At 47.0% G+C, this 23,388-nt stretch overlaps 3 protein-coding genes across 3 annotated transcripts; 2 read left to right on the top strand and 1 right to left on the bottom strand.

Annotated features, from left to right (window-relative positions):
• The first annotated feature begins 77 nt into the window (after positions 1-77).
• Positions 78-2,617, top strand: LOC101757420 (cytochrome b5). Its single transcript, XM_004982539.4, has 4 exons — positions 78-235; positions 369-480; positions 2,008-2,074; positions 2,172-2,617. Exons 2-4 carry the CDS (start codon positions 394-396, stop codon positions 2,420-2,422), a joined length of 405 nt encoding a protein of 134 aa, XP_004982596.1. The 5' UTR covers positions 78-235; positions 369-393; the 3' UTR covers positions 2,423-2,617.
• A 512-nt stretch (positions 2,618-3,129) lies between these two features.
• Positions 3,130-6,111, bottom strand: LOC101758087 (small G protein signaling modulator 1). The gene is made up of 5 exons (XM_004982541.4): positions 5,793-6,111; positions 5,560-5,695; positions 5,434-5,483; positions 4,957-5,010; positions 3,130-4,699 (listed from the first exon to the last, which is right to left on the bottom strand). Exons 1-5 carry the CDS (start codon positions 5,939-5,941, stop codon positions 3,403-3,405), a joined length of 1,686 nt encoding a protein of 561 aa, XP_004982598.1. The 5' UTR covers positions 5,942-6,111; the 3' UTR covers positions 3,130-3,402.
• A 15,105-nt stretch (positions 6,112-21,216) lies between these two features.
• On the top strand, positions 21,217-22,080 carry LOC101758500. The gene has a single exon (XM_004982542.3). It carries the CDS (start codon positions 21,314-21,316, stop codon positions 21,899-21,901), a length of 588 nt encoding a protein of 195 aa, XP_004982599.1. The 5' UTR covers positions 21,217-21,313; the 3' UTR covers positions 21,902-22,080.
• Positions 22,081-23,388: the final 1,308 nt, after the last annotated feature.

Below are 23,388 nucleotides of genomic sequence, written 5' to 3' on the forward strand. Positions count from 1 at the left end.
CGAGATGTCCAGCAGCTAGCTCTCGAGGGCATTTTGGGAACGCCACCGCTTTGGCCGCCTGCGGTGCAGACGGGGTAGGGGTAGGGGGACGGGGCCGGGCGCACCGGGCTCACATGCCGGCGCCACGGAGGCTGTCTAAATCTCGTGATCCTCTCCGCATCCCTGCGCGAGCGCGACGCAGGCACACGCTTGACCTCCCCGACGGCCTCCGCCTCCGTCTCGACGCGCGGCGCAGGTGAGCCAACGCCCATCGGCCAACCACTAGCAACCCGACCGCTGTGGGTTCAACGCTCCATGGCTCGATTCCGTGCGGTTTGGGGCTTTTGGCTGCAAAGCGCTAACTCTTTCGGAGGGGAATTTTGGCTCAGGTGCGTAGGACGGTAGGAGTCTGCTATGGCCGACGAGAAGAAGGTGTTTGGGTTCGAGGAGGTCGCCAAGCACAACGTCACCAAGGACTGCTGGATCATCATCGCCGGCAAGGTGCGGCTTTTCTGCTTCCCCTCCCCGACTCCCCCTTTGGTCCCGTATACGGTTCTTCCCCTCCCCGACTCCCCTTTGGTCCCGTATACGGTTCTGGATGGCTGGTGACCCCTGCCTGTGGTTTTTCCGTACCCTTGTGTGGTTTGGTTTGTGAAATTGTTTAGTGTTCTTGTTGTTGAACGGTGATTGCTTTCGTTTCCATCCGGTTGCAAAGGTTTTTAGAGTTAGCGAGAGCTTCCGACGCAATCTGTTCGGTGATAAGGTTTTTTGGAGGATAATTGATGGTGTAGGATGGGTTTTTTGCGGCATCAGAATTGAGTCAGTTGTGCTGGCATCGATCTCTGCGACTATTGCAGAGTTTCACGAATCAGATCCGCTCATTTGCTGAAACTAAACTGGCATACTAGCAAGCAAGGATGTTTCTGGATTCATCAGTGGGTGACTCAATCTAGGTACGGAAACCGACTTTTAGATCCACTTCATGTTGTTCCATGATCAGTATTTACTGGGATCGATCCATTCCAGGTCCAGTAACCACTCCATATGATTGGATGATTATAAGACAATAACGTATCACAGGGCTTATAAAAATCCACTGATGTCGTCACATGGTCAGAATTGACCACAAAGGATGCTGCTTTAAACTGAGCACTTTTCTGTCTCACGAAATGACAATGTATCACAACAAAAAAAGCTGGTATGTTCATATTTTGCTTTTCTTCTTGGACATGGCAGAATAAAATGAATCAGTTAATATGTATGTCCTCAAAAAAGTCAATAAAAATATAACATAAATGAATGATGCTTCATGCTTGATCCATATCCCAACAAAATGGTGTGTTTGTATCATGTGTGGCCTGTATCTTTTTATTCCATTTTCAATTATATGTCCTTGGATGTACTAGTACGCCCTTAATATAGGTTTCTCCTGCACCCAGAAAAATAAAATTTGTTACTCTGTTTCTAACTCTCTTCTGTTTCTCCTAAATACAAATTCTTTTAAGTTATTATTATCTTCAAACATTCTGCTGGAAAAATGTGTGATATGTACTAGTTTCCATTTATCTTGAACTTAAAAAAAAGGAAAACAAAAACATGCCTTCCATTTGCGTTTGACGAATGTTTTGCTATTTTTAGTGAAGGTAACACTTAATGGCCATGCTATTTTGAAAGTAGGATTTGGTCCTGAGCTACCTAATGGAGTCAACAACTATTCTCTCCCTAGTATTGTTGTCACAAGAGGTGTTATCCGCAGAGCTTCCCGACATAGTTGAACTTCCTAGAAACAAAAAACAATGCTGGTACAAAGGTGTGATGCCTATTATTAGTCTAACTGTGCTGGCTTGCTTCCTCACCTTTTCCACAAATTATTGGTAAAGTATAAGTAGATGTGGTGGTGTAAGATACTGAAACATCAAAACATTTGCTTCTGCTGTCTATAATGTTCCGTGTTTCTTCTCATTTACTTAAAAAATGGATTAAATGACTGGAAATTTCTGTCATCTGTGCTGCAACGTGTAATTTCAGGTTTATGATGTCACTCCCTTTATGGATGAGCATCCTGGTGGAGATGAGGTTTTGCTAGCTGTAACTGGTGAGCCATACTTCTCTTTACTTCATAGTTCAGCCTTCAACCCTGCAAGTATTAATACTAAAAGCCAATCCTTGCTCTTGATTCTTGAATGCCCCAGGGAAAGATGCTACGGCTGATTTTGAAGATATTGGCCACAGTGATTCAGCAAGGGAAATGATGGAGAAGTACCACATTGGGCAGATTGATGCTTCAACCATCCCAGCAAAGCGTACTTATGTGAATCCCCAGCAAGTGCCCCGCAACGTGGACAACGATAGCGACCTCCTCATCAAGATATTGCAGTTCCTCGTTCCCATTCTGATCCTGGGCCTTGCGTTTGGTATCCGGCAATACACCAAATCAGAGTAGCATTGCTCTTAGTGATTTACTTATGTGAAATGATTTGTATGAAAGCAGTTCAATAATTTTGTGGTGTATTTGTCAGGTTGAAGAATGTTATCGATCATAAGGTACTCTGTGTTATGAACATCCATATTTGTGGCCAAGTGTGTTACCCCGAGATGATATCTGAAGCTTCCTTGAAAGCCGACATCATAGTTGCAATTTTCTTCTATTTAACGTCTGTGTGGGCACTAAGGGTATCGCAATATTTATTTATTTATTGAATGGTAAAAATTATATAATAACCATAATGCCAGACAGGTCCCTGTCCGCTAGATCCTGAACAAAATCCAGAGCCCCATCAACAGATAGATCGGACCAACAACATCCAGAGCCCCATCAACAAACAGGTCGACTTGTTGAGCATTCCTGTGGTTGAGCTAGAGTAAAGATACACGGCCACACGTTTCGTGCCAAAGAATTGTTTGCGTTAGTGATGTCATATGGATCAGTTGAGGTCCATAGATCTGCCTCTCCTGGAGTGATACTGAGGCAGATTCCGTCCTGAACATGTTGTTCTTAGCACAGACGCAGCTCGCTAAACTTCTTATCACACCAGGAACAGGTAGCAGAGGTGTTCTCCGCATACAGAGTCGAAAACTAGATCCACCAATTTCTCCCACCATATATATTACAGTCACATGAATGAGCGGAGGCAGTGAGGGGCACACGGATAAACAGAACGAAAATTGTAATGCGTCAGACCATCACTGTAAGTGTGTAACAGATGAATGACTCTTAAGGCCTCAAGGGACTATCCACCGCATCCAGTATGCGTTCAGTAAAAAAGTTGCTGGCATCTCCAACAAGCTAGCTACCTCCATCACCGTGCTTCTATCCATTACTGGTATCGAGTTACCATACAAAGAAATTCGGTGTAACAAAACTATGGAAGCATGATAACGTGAAACTAATACAACAAATAGTGCAAGCAACAAAGATCACAGCTATTCGATCCTATTGTGAAGCGTGACCACCAGATCATGCGCATCATCCAGGAGCTTCCAAATGTCAAGCTGCCCAGCCATGCTGTTACACTCCCTAATGATCTCATCCATGCTGCTGTAGCTTTCTATGATCAGTTTACGCTTCTGCAACACGCTCGCTGCAATCGCATATAGTAGTAGGTCATCTGTTGGAGGGGCTCCCAACCGCATTCTTCGCCAGGACGACTTTGCAATCCCAGCGCGGTTTGCTGCCTGATCAGCCCACATCACCTCCCAGAGACATAGGGTCTGCTCGAAGGTGAGCTCCCTCCGGAACATTACGACCACCATTCTGTAAACAAAAAAGCAGTCTTCAGCTTGGAGCATCTCCAAATGTCTATAGAGATGGAAGTCCTTGTATTTGATTATCCTGGCCACCATGTTGAGTTGCCGACGAATACCCACTTCATCAAGCCTGAAATTGTGGCGGGCTTTCCTCATGAAACCAGCAAAGCACCAGAAGGCTTCATCATCTTCCTCTAGAACAGAAAGGAGAGGCGCAAGGAGGTCGCTCATGCCCTGGCAATATCCAATTTCTTGGTCATAAATTGCATAGGCCTCAAGTATAGCAACAAGGCGTGACGCGTGATGGATCCGACATGGTTCCAAGTGTTCGTAGTCTTTGAGACAAACAGCTTTAGCAGATTCAACCGCCTTCTCCCTGGAAACTGAAGCTTGAGATGGAGAGTAGGAAACCCATTCATCGTTAGCACGGACTGCATCCAAACGAATAATGCGTTGCCACGTCTCAAAATCCTCAGTTGCCCGTGCAGACTTCACAGGACGGGCAGCCTTAGATACCTCAATATCATCCATATTTCCTCCTGTGTTGGAATATCTGGGGATACTTTCTTGTTCATCCTCTAATGAAGGCTCACAAACTGAGGCCAAGTCCTTATGAGATGCTTCTACATGAGTTACATTGCTTCTCTCACTATCTTCGTCATTAGAGGAACTAGATGAAGATTGGTTTTCATCCATCTTCTCAGGCTTTGTTTCAGATGTGTCATCCTGCAATTCTTGCTCTGTACTGAGACATGGATTTCCTTCCTCGGTTGAGATAGCCTCTTCCACAATAGCATTTTCAGGAACTTCTACGGATTCAACAGGACTGGCACAACCAGATTCTTCACCTTTTTCAGAACTAATGCTCTCTTCAGGGTTGACTCCAGCTGTTTTATTTGTTGATTGCTTGCTCCCTTCCATGCTGTATGCAGATTTTCGCAGGCAATGCTTCCTCAGTAACAGATATCCCTTCCTACAGAAGATCATCCACTGTTGTCAAGTTCAGCTAAAGGCTAGACAGATAGATAACATCTAATGAAATAGCATTCTTTAGTCGTCAATGTGTTTCTGCATCTGTAATCTGTAAATAAAAGAAAAAATAGCGAAACACCATAGTGGACTATGGAAAGCCCCTCTGGCAATTTGTTTTGATCAAATTCATTCCAAAACATGCAGACATGAAGAACAGATGCAAGATAAAGAGATAAAATTTCATGCTTAAGTTTGTACCTGTTCTGGGCCTTAACAGCATCTCTTTCCGCTTCAGAACTGTCAAGGCTATAACTGCATGGGAGCCGAAATTCAGATTACTTGGGCTATCATCCTGAACACAAGTATGCACGCTACAGAGCTTATAATCTTGTCAGCATATTGTTTCTTACTATAAAAATAGATCTTGTTGAGTTTTGCCCATTGAAAGGGATTGTACAAAATAATACTCGCTTAAGAATTAGTCTTATGTATCACAAGCATATTTATGAACCTTGTTCAGCCTGTTTAACCAGCCCAATAGTCTGTAACTGTTAAACTGTATAAGTTCAGATTGATACTTACTACAGTTCTTCCAAAATGCATGGATAAGGTTAAAACAGTTGAATCCTTTGCTAGAGAACAAAAAAAAAATCTTAGCATGGATATCTCGTGTTCAAGCATATTGTGAATCTAATATGCATCGAGACCAACATTCAGAGTTTCTAGGTTACTTACACTCCCAGAAGGAATGGCCAGACCAGTGCTCTGATACTCGGTTCAATCCCCTGTAACAGAAGCACATGAATTTATAACTTCAGAAGGCTGCATTAGCCTCATACGTCGTGAGTTGCCGCAACTTACTCCGCTCCGAACTTTCTTCACAAGCTTCACTCCGCCGTCCTGAAGCTTCCCCTCCGGCGTGAACAGGCCGCGCCACTCCTCGGCCGTGAGCGGCGCCTTCCTCCTCCGCCGCCACCACGGAGATTTGAGCCCGCCTCTGCATCGAAGCACGCGTTGAGGCAGGCAGGCAGGCAGCGGCATAAACGATTTCAAAAAGGGTGTGGGAAGAGGGGACGCGGTGGGGTCCGGCTGACCTGCGGGAGGAGACGACGATGGCGACGACCGCGAGGCCGGCGGCGGCCGTGACCCCGACGGCGACGGCGGTGTTCCAGCGGCCCCCGCCGGCGAGGGGGCCGCCGAGGAGGCCGGCGGCCACGCGCTGGACGCAGCCCCACGCCCACATCGGGCGCAGATGCCCGGCGGATCGCTCCACGGCTCCCCCCTCCTGTGCTATCCCCGGCGCCGCCGGTGGTGCCCTCGATCGGAAGATTCCGGCCTCCCGGTTACCTTTTCCTTTCCGCTGTCGGGTGGCATCACAGAGATTTCGAGGAAGCGGCGGGTGGGTGCGTGGCTGCGTGCCGCGGCCGTGCGTCGACGGGCCAAGGCCACGGGCCCGGTCGGGTGCGGGTGCGGGTGCGGCACGTCGTGGGTCGGTTCGGCGTCGAGCAACAGGGCTGCTCGCTTGGGGCCTCTCCGTGAAACGTGACGTGATTTTTTATTTTTTTCAGAGGTGAATAATTTTTCGGTGATGTAATTAGCCAACTGATTCGGTGAGGCTGCAAGCTTCTAAATTTGGACCAGATTTAGGGGCTTGGCGGGGTTGCTATTTAAAATTTGAGAATTGCCGGCGATCTTTTTCTTTTTTCCCGATCTGGCTTCAAATACCGAAATGCGAATTGTTCACTCACTTTATGAACCACAGACTGGTATGTGTTGAGTTCCAGGAGGTGCAGACAGAGCCTATGCACTTGAGGTCTGGGATATCCAGAAGAACAAATATACCCATCAGGATGTCCTGCAGCAACTCTAGCAGGTTTGGTTTTTGCAAACCCCATATGATGCCTGGACATATTATTATGAATAAAAAATAAGTTATTTTCCAGAAATACTATAGCTCTAAGCTGTAAAAAAGAACTTATTCCTAAACCAAGATTCTCCACACACATGGCAAGAAAGCCTTTTCTTTTATAGTACTACCCAAATACCCATCCTGCTGTTTCCTCAGATGTCAATGAGTCGGTACTACATATTGGGTGGCAAAACTGTAATAGTCCCTTGGTTGATATTTGATACTCTCAGAAGTAGGTAACTATTTAGTGCCCATCTTATTTCCAGTTGGTGACAAACCAAGAATGCCTTGTTGATATAAGACTCTGCGTGCACCTCATACATCGATAATAGTGCTATAGGGTTATTGGCTTTGTAGTTAAAATGGTACTTTATAATTTGTAGGATAACAAGGATATCTCTGTTCTATTTTTTCTTTAAACGTTAATGGTATCTTTGCCATAGAAGCGAATGCTACAATCATCTGGTTCATGGCCTTTCCTTTCCCTCAAATGTTGTTGTTGGTGTACTCCGCAACTAACAGTTAAGCACACTACTGACCTTGTTGTTCATTGGTGTTATCTTTCAGGTTATCTTGTATCTATATAGATATCGCTGTAAGGTTTCTGGCCTCTGGAGGCTCGACAATGCCCGGTCGGCCTCCAGACGACTACTTGCTTCATTTCATGCTGCCTTTGTTGTTTGGGCCGGCCCCTGCCTCATCCGTGTCTGCTCATTATTTTGAACTCATCCTGGTTGTTGCAGCTTATAATAATTTGATCCATAGCACGTAGATAGGGATGGAAAAGGACTCTCTAATTTAGCCTAGCAAATTTAAGGATCGGGCTCAATAAGAGTTGGGCCATATTATTATATGATTTTAAACTAAAATAGATAGGGCTGAGTTGGATTGTGAGCCATATTATTATATGATTTTAAACTAAAATAGATAGGGCTGAGTTGGATTGTGAAGGAGGCATGAGGGTCATGATCCATTACCACCCCTACACGTAGGAAAAGTAGGTCCACGAGAGCCTTAGTGCCGTTTCAGCCGGTGTTCGTGTGCCTCGCGAGTGCCTGACGTTGCCACACTGATACTTCACGTGGTCCGGCCATCAATTGATAGTTAGAGGTACATCGCTTCAAGGATCGCCAACCTCCAAAGGCATCGCGTTACTATATGCAAGTGCTAAAAAATTACCGATCGCTACATGCTGTTTTGAAAAGTGATACGTGATATCCCGCCGCGTATACGCTGCATGTCGCTAGCTTCAGTCACGTCCTGTACGCAGTAGACGCATGGCATTTCCAGCTCAGCGCTTGCTTAGGGGCGTGGCCCCAACCTTGACGACGTGCATCCTACACGGAGGATTCCAGGAATCGTCCTTGCCTCGCGATTGTTTCGGCACGCTTTCGCTCGCCGCCCTGTTCCATCTTCGCCTACGGGCCTCGCCCCGATGCTCGCATGCACCGTCGTTGTCACCCATGCTACCACCCTTTCTCCGTTGCCGCCCGCGCTGGCTGGGCCGCTCCAACCCACTGTTGTTGCAACTCAACAAACTCGACCTCCCTAAGCTATTCACTCCTAATGCCCATCCCTTTGTCTCTTCCGTCATGGTGTTCCCCACCCCCAATTTCTGTCCGATCCGCGCCATTGCGGCAACAACCGTTTCATTGGTTTCCAACGCGAGCAATGTTCCCCTTTTTGGTCCCCTGCCCTATTGATGTGGCCATCTTGGAGGCATTTGTGCAACCGCACGTAGCTCTGCAGTTAACTCCCCATGACGTTCTCCCGCCTACGATGACCGTTTCGAGGCGTCCCTCTCTGACAGCCTCTCCTCCAATGGATATGTCATATCTGATGTTAATGACGAGCACTCAGGATGCCATCATCAACCATGCCAATGCTATCTCCTCCACCAAGTATAAGTTTTTGAATGCTCATGAGCCGTCCTCCCTAAAGGGACCGTGACACCCTAAGAGGGGGGGGTTAATTGTGTGTTCTAAAAACTAAGGCTCCAAGCACATATAAAAATCTATATCAATTTTATCTAGATGTACACTAGGTTTTTCTATGTGTTGCTATCTCTACTGCAAAAGAGTTTTGCACCCTATGTTCCGATCTTATAAACTACACATGGCAATTCTAGGAAAAGTAAACACGGAATTGTAAGTGCAATAAGAAATGCGGAAGGTAAATGAGGTAGAGAAGGCAAACTCCCGGCGTGGTGACACGGCAATTTTTACCGAGGTATCGAAAAGCAAAGCTTTCCACTAGTCCTCGTTGTTGGAGCCCCTCTCAAAGGGGATGCCCGCAAAAGGGCATAAACTCCTCGATCAAGTAACTCTGTAGGATAGACGATAGGCCTTCCCCACGCGCAAGTGGGTCTCCGCGCTAGCTTCTGTCGGATGCTCCTTGCTGCTCTTCACTTGGTTGAGTTTCGGCAAAACGCCGAGGGCCTCTCCTCCTTCTCACAAGCACCGACGGCCACTCCACAAATGCGGTTGGAGGGTCTTGCAAGACTTACAAGCCCCGGATTTATAACTCTTGGTGCACGCAAGCACCGATACAAAGGAGGTGTGCAAACCTCGCCTAACTCTAGGCTAAACCCTAAAGCAATGCGCTAATAGGCCTAAACTAGCACTAATCAAGACCTAAGCCTTATGCTAATTGCCTTAATCTTCTCTTTAGCACTTTGGTGGATAGAGCACTCGTGTGTATGTGAGAACCAAGCCTATAGCTTCTCCAAACTCTAACACACCTCAAATGGTCGGGCAATAGGGTATATATAGCCCTAACTCCAAGAAATAGCCGTTGTAACTTTCTGCGTATCACCGACTCATTCGCTGCCATGGTTACTGTAGTAGCCATATGAATCGGTGAGGCCCAAATTATACTCCAGACCTTCCGGAGCCGATTTTGAGCTGATGTTGAGCCAAGCCGATGATCACCGACTGATTTGGTGATGTTTATTATTACCAGAGTATGAATCGGTGGTAATAGTGCACGCGCCTACCTTGGTCCTGCCTGTGGTCACTGACTGAATCGGTGACGGTTACTGTTACCAGAGTATGAATCAATGGTAGCAGTGCACACGCTTACCTTGGCCCTGTCTGTGGTCACCTACTGAATCGGTGATGGTTACTGTTACCAGAGTATGAATCAGTGGTAACGGTGCACGCGCCTACCTTGGCCTTGCCTGTGGTCACCGACTGAATCGGTGCTGGTTACTGTTACCAGTGTATGAGTCGGTGGAATGTGTCGGTGCATATTTTTAGCAAGATTTGCTTCAAATCTTCACGTGTCTTTGTCCCAGCTTCATTACCATTATTTGTAAGCCTTAGAATAAGACTATGTCTAGATTTTTTACTATCATTTGGATGTCGTAGAATTCTTCTAAGTCTTTCTTTTTCTTCTCATTTTGATGGTTTTGCAATTCATCCTTAGGACCTATAAAACACCTACAAAGATACATCTTGCAAACACATTAGTCCAATAACTATATTGTCATTAATCACCAAAATCATTATGGCCTAGAGCTATTTTCCTTAATCTCCCCCTTTTCGGTGATTGATGACAACACAATCAAAGCAAGAGATAATATAGAAATTAAGTGCAACTACTTGCTTAAATGCAATGCAAGAGCAAGAATCATATGCAAATTGAAATATGCAATGAATATCAAATTGAAGTAAACCATACCTTGCTCTTACCAATTTAAAAACTAACTTGAAATCCCCCTCATGTGGTCATAAGGCTCCTCCTTATTCCAATGCCTTTTTTTCTCCCTTTCTTGGACCAAATTCTTGCAATCTCCCCCAAGCTTGAAATGTACAATCTCCCCTACACTTGAGGTTCTTGCTTTCTTGCATGCTCCCCCTTAAGGGTGGCTCCCTCTTCAAGGTCTACTTGCTTTGGTCGCTAAAATTCTCCTCCTTTGGAATCAAACACCAAAAAAGGAAGACATTAAAAGCACAAGGGAGAGTTTCATAGATCATGATTTTTTGAGTGTGGAAGGTAAATAAGGTGGAAGGTAAATAAGATCATGAACATGAAACTCACATAATATAGACTAACCTCCCCTAAGTGTGTGCATACATATAGTGGATGGCAAACCATATGCACAACTAGTCAATTAAGATAAGATGAGGAGTTTAATCTATATTATGCATGGAGATAGCTTTATATGAATTGAAATGCATGATATCAATGTAGATAAAGATACCAAGTGAATATTTGAGCACTATTTGAAGGATAAAACTTGCATATCTCCGGGGATTGATTTCTTGCAACATGAGACTACACACATGACAAGCTTGCAAATAATGTTAGTCTCAAAACCACAAACCATAAGATAGCTCCCCCTAGATATGTGCATACAAGTATTTGAAATACTTGTGAGAGACATGCAGTAGTCAATAACGACATTGAGAAGTTATCCTATGACTTGGACTTGGCACATAAGATATGAAATAAGCACTAGTGCTATTTTCCTACAACTAATAAACCATGTAGGTTGCTCATGGCTTAGAGAGAAGAACAAGCAACCTACCATATGAAATTGCACACTAGGTAATGCAAAGAAATTTAAATATGCTCATGCAATTCTAGACAATCATAGGAACTAGATGCTAATTAAAAGTGCATGAAAGTACATCTAGTTACTTAATTACCTTTGAGGATTTGGGTATTGGATTCATCAATAATTTGGAACTTGCTTCAAATCTTGATTAAGTTGACACTTGCATGGAATGCTCTTCTCTTGTGGCCAAGTCTCCAAATCCTCCCGAGTCCTGTGGACTCTAAGTCACCTTTGGAACCCAAACCTTCTTGGAGCAATTTATGGTAGTGATGATTTCCTTGGGCACCCAAATAGGTTTGTTCCACCCCTTTCCTTGCTTGTTGATCAAGTGAGCCACCACTTTGTCATCTTTCTTCTTTAGGAGGTAGGGTGTGCTGTTCTTCTTGTCAACCTTCAAGTAAGGTTTGGTGTTGGAGTTGATTTTATTCTTATTCTTTTCTTCCCCCTTCTTATTGTTCTTCCACTCATAGGACTTGTGTCCTTCTTGATGGCATGAGTACACTAGTGGAAATCATAGCTTCGGTAACAAACGGTTTTCGTCACCATGAAGGCCAAATTTGTCACTATGAATGTTTTCTGATCAATTTCAGTTCGTCAAAAACTGAGCATCAAGTTTGTACTTCCGTGACAAACTGACCAAAAGTGTCACAGAACTGGTTTTTTCTGTGACAAAAAAACTTTCATCACGGAACCATTTTTCGTTCTATGATGCGTCGCAAAAACGTCACTAAACTTCGAGATCCACGTGTCCCCGTGTAACATCCGTAAAATTTACTAACTCAAATCACCCGCTAAAAAATTGTTTCAAAATTTTTCGACCGTTGAGCTCCCGAAAATCTTTTCCTTCCCGGCGGCCCCGCCATCCCGGCACCCAACACCGACAGCCATCTTTTCCTCCCTCCGCAAATTTTGCCGCATGCGCGTCAAAATCTGTCACGCGTGCTCGACCGCTTTCCACAATTTTCGTCGACTCTCCCTCTCTCTCCTCTTTTCCTTTTTCTTTTTTTTTTCTCTTCCCCTTTTTCCCTTTTCTTTTCCTTCTTTTTCCCTTCTCCTTCTTCCTTCCTCCTCCTTCTCTCTCCTTCCTTCTTCCTCCGCCTCCCTTTCTTTTGGCACCTAGTGCCTGGTGCCTGGCCGCCCACGCCTGCGCCTGGCCCATGCCGGCCCCCGCACCGCACGTCGCCGCCCGCGCCCAGCCCCGAGCCCGTGCGCCGATCGCCGCTCGCCACCGTACGCCACGCTGGCCACCGTCCGTGTTGCCCCTGTGCTCCTCGTCGGCTGAGCCGACCCCACCATGCCCTGCACGCGGAGCTCCACTCCGGCACGCCACTGGCCGGCATTCCCAGCCTCCATTAAAGGCCGCCAGCCATCGAGCCCCCGCCACCCCCTGTGCGCCGCTCACCCCACCCCCCTCCCGCCGGCTATAAAAGCCGCTCGAGGCTGGCCTCCTCCTCCACCAAGAGCTCGCCGCCCACCTGCATACCGCCAGCACTGCCCCGGCTCCCTGTGCACTGCCGCCCCCGCGGCATTCCGCCGCCGCCCCCTCGCCACACGCCCGGCGCCCCCCCCTCCTCCATCACCATCCGCCCGAGGTGAGGCCTCAAATGGGTCCCCCACGACCCCCTCTCCCTTTTCCCGCCGTGGGTCTCACCGCCGGCGAGCTCGGCCCACCGCCGGACTTGCCCCCTGGCTCCCTGTGCTCATGTGCCAGGAAGAAGAAGGGGAAAAATCTTCTCCAAATTTCGATCTAACCCCCTGTTCTTCCATATTTACAAACTAGCCCTCCCACCTCTCTCAAGGATATCTCACGAATACGCCCTTCCACCTTCTAGAAATAATTACAAATAGGCTCCTGGTTCTCGCAGTTTAGTCCTAACCCTGTTTTAAGCCTCTAACACTCCGTTAACTCGTCATTTCATGCGCCAAAGTTCCTCCAATTAATCCCAAATTCGACCATGACATCCTCCAATATACTTCCGCCGAGGCATCTCCAAATTTCATGAAAATACTCATTCCACCTATTTTCCGTTCGCATTCTCTGTTCGAAGCTCAACGGGTAAAACTTTAACTTTCTTTTATTTATTGTGTGCTCGATTGTGTGTGCCGTAGATCGCGGAGTACCCGAGGAGGAGCACGAGGAGGATTTTGACCGCGAGCCCGAGCCTGAAGACCAGTACCGCGAGCAGAAACTCCTGGATGGCTTTGAGAACGGCAAGTCCAATCTCACCCTTTGATGCATATTTATCCTAAATTTTCAAACACAACCTATTGGCCTATTTTAAAAATTGCATATTGTTTTACCGCTGAAACATGGTTGGATAGCCACCCCTTGGTTGTTATGATCATTCCTTGCTTGTCCTATAATTATCTCTAAATATGACTTGCTCTGTTTGGATGATAATTACTGCTAGAATGCTGATGACCTTGTTACTCAATTCAACCATGACTACAATGTGTTTTGTCAAAGAATAAATGTGTGAGTGTTTTTAAAAGGGAAATTGGGTTTTTGGGAATAAAGGGAAGAAATGCTTAGATGAGATGGATGGGTGTTTCTTGTGTGAAATACCAATAAGTTGGGCTCGTACCTTGGTGGTTGAGCAAGGTTGGGAGATATCCATCTTATCATGGTCAAGGACCAAGTTGATGTGTCATCTTGCCTAACCCAACCGTCGTGCAATCACTTGACCGTTGTATGCGGCAATGACTTAGCATAAACCCCACTAGCTAGTCTGTTAGTCATCAGGAGAGCTGGTGAGCAACGGGAGACCATGGAAAAGGTGTAAGATCTTTGTGACTTAGATCCCGGTTAAGACCTCGTTGGTAGGTCGTTAACCCCTTGGTTGCTTCCGTGTTGACTAGTCAGTCTTAGCTAAGGTGGGTAATGGCTTTGTTAGGGATCTGCACCGACACCAAGGTGATCGTGTTGCGGTACCCTACTTGTAGGAAAAGTGTACAACCTCTGCAGAGTTAAAACCTATCCGGGTAGCCGTGTTCATGGCATTGGACGAGTTACAGCTTGGTCACGTAACTAGTACTTAGAGATGGATGATTTTTATGGCGTGCGTTGGATTTTGGAAGTGTCCGGCAGTTGTGCCGTGGGCTACTGCGGACGGGGAGTCAGGTAGCATTAAAAGTTGGATCCTTTGGGTAGGATCAACCCCACTTAATGATTCGGTTAGTAAAAGAAATGCTTTGCGAAAAATCTTTTAAAAATGAACACCTGCATGTGTTGAAAATCTAGCTTTATTGCAAATAAACCTTAACCTTATCCTTGTTATATCCTGTGCATATTCTTGATTATTTCCCCCTCCATAGATGGGGTTGGACTTGTTGAGTACTTTTGTACTCACCCTTGTTTTGCTGCTTCAGAGGAGGACCCGGACTTCGTCGCCGAGGATTTTGAGTAGGAGGTCGCTTCCGCACCCAACGCTGCCTGTGGTGTTGGCCTTTGCAGAATGCTTCCGCTGAGGCTTAGTTCCGATTGCAGCCCGGAGTCCGACTGGACTACAACTTGGATTTGTATCGTTGTTGGTTTAGTTCTTCTTTGGGTGTGGCTTGCCCGCCCGCTCCTTCGGGAGTTGTACGGTTTTTGAACCATCTATTGAATAAATGTGTTATCAGCCTCCTGGGACTGATATTTGTATCACATTTGGTCTCTACTTATGTGGGGACGCCCCGTCCATGCAGGAAGGTGACGTGGCGCTGTCCACACTGGCACGTGACGTGGTCTGGACACGGTGGCATGTGACGTGGCTTCATCCAGGCTGGCAGGTGACGTGTTGGCCAGCATGCGCGCAAAAAGGATAGCCATGTGGCTAGCTAGCATAAGGCCACGTGTCGAGATGACATAAGTCCACGTGTCATTATTCTATTCAGCCACATGTCATACACTCGACACATGTGGTCTTTTTATCGGTCCACGTGTCATTTTCCCATTTGTCCATGTGTCATTTTCCAGTTTGTCCATGTGTCATTTTCCAGTTTGCCCAAGTGTCCTTTCCTGGGTTGTCCACATGTCATTTTCCTATTGGTCCACGTGTATTTTTTTCTTCTACGGTTCCACGTGTCAATTCCTTAGTGTTCCACGTGTCATTTCACGGTTGCTTCGCGTGTCTTTTTCTTATTGTTCCACGTGTCAATTTCTGATCAGTCCACGTTTCCATTTCTGTTATGACATGTGTTCTTTTCTGATTGGTCCATGTGTTAGTTCCCCCATTAGTACATGTGACAGTTTCTTATTGGACCACGTGTCGTTTTTGGATGTTACACGTGTCCATATCATGCGTGTCCATGTTCATACAGATCTATTTCATCACATAACACCAAATGATACAATAGAATTCATAGAAAGTTCACCATAATTAAGTTATAACCTATTCATGACACCACCATTAGTTAACTAATAGTTCAGAGCCACATAAGTTCATAACACAAGCACCAGAGGTCACGACGGAATGCCAAGTAGTGCTGAAAACAGTTCCACACACATAGGATGAGGGATGAGAAGAGGTACCAGGGGTGTTCAGGTTCAAGATCTTCATAAGGATGACATTGCTCTCATCTTGTTGCTTCTTGAGCTCCACGTACTGTCTTTGAGTTCTCACCAGCGCTTTCTCTGCTGCTTCAGTCTTCTTCTTTAGTTCTTCCACTTGTTGATGTAGAACAGCTTGTTGACGCCAGATTTTGACACGTATGGAATCGGCGTCAAGGGAAGAAAGGATTGGCCGATGCGGCAGATTAAAAGGTCACGACTGGGAATCGGCCGATTGGTGCTATAGTTGGGGATCGACCGATTAGTGCTACAGTGTTTTGGCGGATGGAGTTGGTGGAGATCGGTCGATTGGAAAGCTGGAGCGATTAGGCCAATATGGGCCTAAAGTAGGTCAGATAAAGAAGATAGATTGGCCCGTGGGAGTATAATAACCAACTCCGATACGAGTTGTGTTTGTAAATATTCGTTTTCGTTTAAGATTAGAGATAGATCCTAGTCGGTTAGGAAATTGGTTGTAACATGCTATAAATAGCCATCTTCAGATATTTGTAAACAACACGTCAATCAATACAAACAAATCTACTTTTTCATCGTACTTTACTTTCAAGTCGGCGACTTCGCCAATACTTTTCTTCTTTCACGAGTTCGTACGGGTTGGCAGGGCTACATCGACACGATCTCCGACCGATTCTGTAAGTTCCGTTTATCGAGTAATATCTAAGCTTTAATTTCGGGCGCATCGCTGTCATTTTGTTTAGGTTTATTCACCAGTTATCGATATTTACTAGAATCGTAGGATTTATCTATCGTTCTAGTTTTATCACCAGTTATCCAGTTTGAGATCTGAACTATCAGCTCCGTTTCTGTTATTTTCATTCATCATTATCGCATAGCCGATTAGATCTATTTCAAGTGTTGCCTTCGTAGCCTTGTCTAGTTTACTCTAATAGTTTTCTTCGCAATCGCTATGTGATTGTCGGCTGTATCATAGCTGATCATCTTTTTATAGCAAATCGGCCGATTTGCTGATACGCTTTTCGAGATCGGAACCTTAGCCGATCGGAGCCCTTGGAATTTGACACGTTTTCTTCCTTGCCAATCAACAGGTCAGATTGGCTGGCACGCCGTGCGAATCGCACCAGGGCGATCACCCAAACAGGAGCTAAGCAGATTCTCCCGGGTCGTGTGTCCGACACTGAGGGTCAATCGGCTGACTTTTAGCGCCAACACAGCTGAACCTTATTTTTCAAGAAGCAAGTTCTTGACGAAGCGCTTCTTCACCAGCTGACTGAGACTTGGAGGAGCTTGTGGGTATACCAGCATTCTTCAAGAATGTGGTGTTGGAGCTGTTCTGCGAGAGGACCTTGGAAACCACATCAGCACTAGGCAATGATGGTTGTCCATCAGCAACAGGTTCTGCCCTCATAGTTTCCATTGACGCCTGTGAAATGCAAAGATGAACTATTAGTATACTGATTATAGTAAAAAAAAGGTTTATATTAAACAAACTGGTAACAAAGACATATTGGATAACTGCTACTAAATAGTGTTAATATAACACACCATTGAAAGACAGGGGCAGCCATGAATGTTACAACTATATGATGCAACATGTACAGAGAAGTGTTGGAGAAAGAAGAACAAAAGTCTAGAAGAAGGATTTGATAAATGGTTTACAAATCATGTAAGTTAATGGTATATTATCATTTATGGAAGTGACTGACGTAACAATACACTCAACTTTATATGTTTGGCTGTAGATCGTGAAGCTAACCTAATGAAGATGGACATAATTGTAGGAAAACATGTGTATTATAGGGATGCAGGTGAAATGAACACGTAGAGATTCAATGCTGGTACTGACTTGTTGAGCATGGCAACCAACAGAAATAAAAATTCTAAATGTCCAGCAAATTAGCTAATTCCTGGAAAAGCAAATAAGCATGTACAGGGACTTACAACTGCTTCTCTAGCCGCGTCACTCATACCCTTCTTGCGGCTGGTATGGCAGACCTTGAAGGCTTCCACTGCATCGACTTCTTTGTCAGCTTCATCAACTTGTTCCTGGGGTTCATCCTCGTTGACTTCAGCGGGTTATGCATCCTTGTTCTTGTACTAATGTACCAAAATGGAGGTTAGACAAACAGCAAAACCACTTAACTTATTCAAGAAACTAGAACAATGAAAAGGGAACATTAGAAGACTGTTGACACTTACATATGAATGTAATTGTGCAACGTAGCAGCGAGATCCTGTTGCTTGAGGCCACCTGACTCTAGTCCGGTTTTGCTTGTTCTGATTAGAAACTGCCTGCAAGATATGTATGTGTTAGTATCTATCACAAGTACATACTTGAAAGCACAGAGCGATTCTATGAACTTTTGTTGAGTTCGATTATGTCTGAGTGCATGTACACTCTACATCACAGAGCGTTGTTATCTACATTTTATCTCTTCATCATCAATTGCACTGAAGTTCATGCTCCGCAGGCGCGGGGTAGCGTGCCAATCTTGCTAGTTATTTAGGTTTGTTAAGGCTTTAAGGCGCTCCTAAGGTTAACTGTCATGTTTTTTTTTCTCACAGTATCTTCACACAGCTGAATTTGCAATGTGTGAAGGGTTGTTTCCTACACATGATCTTTCAACAAGGTCTTAATCATGGAAGGAGTAAGCAAGGGCAGATCCAGCGTAGGGGCTGGGGGGCTGAAACCCCCCTACCCCATGAATCCATGGAGCCCCCCAAAGCCCCTCCTACAAATTTCAGCCATAGTTGAAGGAGGAAGAAAAGGTGGAAGAAGAAGGGAAAGAGAGGAGGGAGGAAGATGTTAGCCGGGTGGGTGCAGTGAGTTCAGCCTCGCAATCTTGGGCCATTTGTGGTTGCTGGCCGGATCTTCCCCGAGTCAACCAAGGGCGTAATTGGATGGCTGGGCCTTCCCAGCCCGCGCCGCATCCATGATTAGTTGCATGCAATGGTTGCATGCATGTATGGATACAGGTTGTTGCAAGCTGTTGTTTGGTTTGCTGCATAGCTAGCGTCCCAACAACTTTTCTTCTCTGTACGCTTCCCCAAACGGCTCGTTTTTGCACACGCGAGCCAAGCTTGCTGGAAACAGCCGATTCTCACATTTCAAGGAGCCTCACCGCGAGGACCTCTTTGCATGCCGAGAGCCTGGCTCGGTGGCCGGAGCAGCCGAGCAGGCAACCAAACTGCCACTCCCTACATCTCGTGAGTCTGGTTCACCTGCGTGCAGGGAACCAATCAGGTCCCAAGCTATCCGCCCAGCCTTTTCCCCTCGTCTCCTTCTTCCTTCCTCCTCTACCCGTATAATCAGCATTGGGCCGCGCCGCATACTTGCTCGGCCCCCTTGTCGTCGCAGCATGCGGTAACTTGTTTTCACCGCACTGAGCTTTTTTTGCTGGAGGCAAGCGGTGGGAATACCGGAACAGGAGGTGTACAGTTTTTTTGACCCTAGTGACAATCCTATCCATCTTACGTCAGCAGCGCAAGGCGTGCGGCTTTGGGGTGTTTGGGAGGAGGGGGCTAAATTTTAGCCCCCGTCACGTCGAATGTTTGGACACTAATTAGGAGTATTAAACCTAGACTAATTACAAAACTAATTACACAACCTCTAGGCTAAATCGCGAGACGAATCTATTAAGCCTAATTAGTCCATGATTTGACAATGTGGTGCTACAGTAACCATTCGCTAATGATGAATTAATTAGGGTTAATAGATTCGTCTCGCGATTTAGCATAGGGGTTCTGCAATTAGTTTTGTAATTAGCTTATGTTTAGTCCTTCTAATAAGTATCCGAACATCCGATGTGACAGGGCTAAAATTTAGCTCCTGGTATCCAAACGCCCCTAGCCATAGATCATTGCCTCGTTGGCATCGGCCAGGAAGCCTCCGACAGCACCGGCAATCATCTATGCTGATTTGTTCGATTTCGTGCAGCACAAGAAGTCCGAGAGAGAGAGAGTATCAAAGAGTGATTCGGTGGAACTCGGTGAAAACCGAATACCAAAATGCTCGACTTTTTTTATTCTGATTCACACCGACCGGCTTCTGATTTTTGCACACTGAATCAACTGAACCCAACTGTCGATTTTACCCGATGCCCAGCCCTGATCACAACAGCAGAGCAACATACACACAACGACGGTGCAGCCTAGACTCAAAGGAAACCTGGTGAACAAAACAAGGCTACCAAACCCGGAAGAACAACAGAAAATGGACAAGAGGACACTACAAAAGATCGTTCATCGGAGAGCTGCGCCTCGGGGACTTATGAACTCCTCCACCCAAGCTCTGGTTTTGATCTCCGTCCTCAGCTCATCCATGTGGTGTTGATCTCCGGCCTTCAACCGCATGCACCGTTTCTGCAAGCAAAGCAAATATTTTGGACATGATCTTAGTTGGTGATCAAATCAAAAGTTCAAAACCCTCCCAATCGAATTTATTTCTGGAAGCCCACGTGACTCAGCACACATGGTCGAAATTGAAGTTATATCTGTCACACCTCAACGGGATCTAGCTAGGCCTCAAGGAAATCTTGCATACTAGGGCGTCCTGTCCCAGCCTAACGCTTCTTTAATGTTACAGTTAAAAAGATATGATTCACGCCATTAGGTTAGCCGCATAGAGAACATCTATAATCCCCCTTTCACTCTTTCAGTGCTTTCTTCTTCAAAGCAGTTTCCGTCTGCAACCTGTTTTGAAAGGCAAGCCACATAAAGGATTTCAGCTTCATGGGCATCCTCTTGTTTTCCACAACTTCCTCATGCGGCTTTGTAACCCCTATTGAACGACATGTACCTTTACATTGACATGGATGATAGAGAAATCTGGGACGTACTTTTTTTAATATATGATATTGTTCCCCATTCAAGTTCACCCCTTCGAGTAGCAGAAGCAGGTTATCCATTAATTCTTCCATTTCTTCAGGGGCCAGATGTTCTGCGGAATTCCACGGTTCATTCCCTCTATTTTATCCAGCAGCCACATACCAAGACTTATTTATTTCTGCAGTAGTCGTGGATTTTAGGGAAGAGGAGTTTTTTTCTTGTGAGTATGTAAAAACTGTCAGGTTCATAAGTGGAGTTTGGCTCCTTCAATCATGAAAGGTTGGATGCTGGCTAGCAATAGCGATGTGGTTGGGGGCAGCTACTGGTCACACGTCAGTTCTTAAGGATGCTAGCTTTTCCAAGCTGAATCTTGCATGTGTCCCAAATCGTGTGATCGTGGTGTTCCAGCTAATGCCGCGCGCGCGCGCCGCATTGAAGTCGAAAGGGAAACGGCAACGGGTGCACGCACAGCTCTTGCGTTGGAGAGACCATCGTATCCGGTGAGCATGTCAAACTGCAGGACACTTCCATGTGTTAGGCCTCTAGGTGCACCCATTCGGCGCCAAACGTCTTCCTGGCTGCTTGCGCTTGGTGAGCTAACCAAAAACCGCCTCCATGGACAGCTAACTCCATTGACCAGTAGCTCAACGGCCAACCAACCTCTTCACTCCTGCACTTGCATTGCCGCCGTCTCCTCCTATAAAAACACCCCTCCTGCAACCCTCACTTCGCACCACGCAAAACACATTCCGACGATCCAACACAGAACATAAAGCTATCAGCAGCATCAGCTCGCTAGCTCGACCAGATGGCTTCGTCCCTGACCGTGTCGACGACGACGGCGACCGGGGCGGCGGCCGGCACCGCCGCGGCCAACAAGCAGCGCGAGGGCGCGGAGGTCATCACAGGCGCGGAGGCGTGCTTCGCGCACTCCAAGGAGATGCTCAAGGCGCTGGGGTTCCCGGGCGGGGTGATGCCGCTGCGGGGGCTGGAGGAGTGCGGGTGGGTGAAGGAGACCGGGTTCGTGTGGATGCGGCAGAAGGCGCCCTACGAGCACTACTTCCGGGGCACGGGCACCCGGGTGCGCTACGACGCCGAGGTCACCGCGTACGTGGAGGAGGGCCGGATGAAGCGCATGACGGGGGTGCGCAGCAAGCAGGTCCTGCTCTGGGTGCCCATCGTCGAGATGAGCCTCGACGGCGAGAAGCGCGACAAGATCTACTTCAAGTCCAACGTCGGGATCGGCCGATCGTTCCCCGCCTCCGCGTTCGCCGACGAGGAGGAGAAGGAAGAGAAGAAGGAGGAGGGCGGCGACAAGCCCGCCGGTGCCGACGAGGAGAAGAAGGGGGAGGTGGGCGGCGACAAGCCCGCTGATGCCGACGCCGCCACCAAGTGAGAGCGCGGGGCGTACGCACCCGTGCGGGTGTTGTGACGCACGCGCGGGGCGTGCGCGATCACGCGTGAAGATGCATGTATCTTTCTATGCGAGTTTGTTGTTTGCGTCATTCTCTATATTCGCCAATGTTTAATTATCTGGTTGATATATAAATGAAGAACAATAATTGCATTGAGAAATTCTGATGTGACACCAAAAAGGGATGTTAGGCGTGCATGGGTGGCGCCCGCAGGAGAGTAGTTGAGCAACCAGCCAGTGACGATCCAAAGCGTAAGGGTGAAATTAAGCGTAAGATTTGCGTATATGTAATGCAGACATTTACATATAGGCAAAAATGTACATCTAGCTCTATGGACATTTTTAAAACAACTAAGACGATATATCTTGATATTGGCGATTGGCGAGGTCACAACAAGAATCTCAATATCAACAAAGAAAAAAAACATCGGTAATGTTGTGGAGTGGGCGTCCGGACACGCAGCTCTCCCGGACGGTTACGTGGCCTATTCTCGTCCAAGTATCTCTCAATCCTTATCTTCTTCACCACCATTCAGACTCCCACCATCTCACACGCCTCTCTCTCTTCGAGGCTCCACCTCTCTCTCGTGCTCGATCGCCTCCTCCTCCCATGGCCTCGGCCAACAACGGGGCTGTTGGGATGGCAGCGGGGGCGCCGGTCCCCTCAACAATGCAGCGCGGTGGCGGCAGCGGGCCCAGGGTGCTGGTGGCGTGGCTGCTGCTGGCCGAGTACCTCCAGTTCGATCTCAGGCGGTGGGCGCTCTTCCTGCTGCTCTCCGTGCTCACCGCCGCCGCCCATGTCACGACGAGCCTCGACGGGCGCCCCGTGCCCGTGCACTCGTGGGCGCTCGACGCCGTCTCGGTGGTCGCGGCTGTGGTTCTGCTATGCGCCGTGCTCTTAGGCGGGAGGGAGGAAGGTGGCTCTATTGCCGAGGAGCCTCTGCTGAACGACGTGCATGAGATGGCCGATGAGAACAATCGCAGCGCTGTCAGGCGTCCAAGTTCACCAGGGCGGGCTTCCTCAGCGTGCTCACCTTCTCGTGGATGGGGCCCTGCTCGCCGTCAGCCATAAGAAGACCCTTGGAATTAATGATGTCCCGGGCCTCGATTCCAGCGACAGCGTCGTCGGCCTGCTCCTGACATTCGAAGCCAACCTCGAGGCGGTTGTGGGCGGCATCTCCAGCTCCAGCCGGAAGGCCGTCACGACGTTCAAGCTGTTTGTAGATCCAAAGATAGTTCTCTTCCAAATGGCCATGTTGCAATAGGTACCTCCTGGTGTTGCAGTAAAGATTTTTGGATGTTGCAACAGTTGACTTTTGATTTGCATATGTTTGCAACAGTCCGACTTGCTAGCAATCGGGTGTTGCACCAACTTGTTCACGATGTTGCATATAGTTATTTTCTTTGTTTCGACCTCTTCTTTTTTCGTTGTTGCAATTTTGTAAGAGATGCTTTTTTTGTTGTTGCAA

The sequence above is a fragment of the Setaria italica genome, chromosome IX (assembly GCF_000263155.2).
Source record: "Setaria italica strain Yugu1 chromosome IX, Setaria_italica_v2.0, whole genome shotgun sequence".
NCBI classification, from domain to species: Eukaryota; Viridiplantae; Streptophyta; class Magnoliopsida; order Poales; family Poaceae; genus Setaria; species Setaria italica.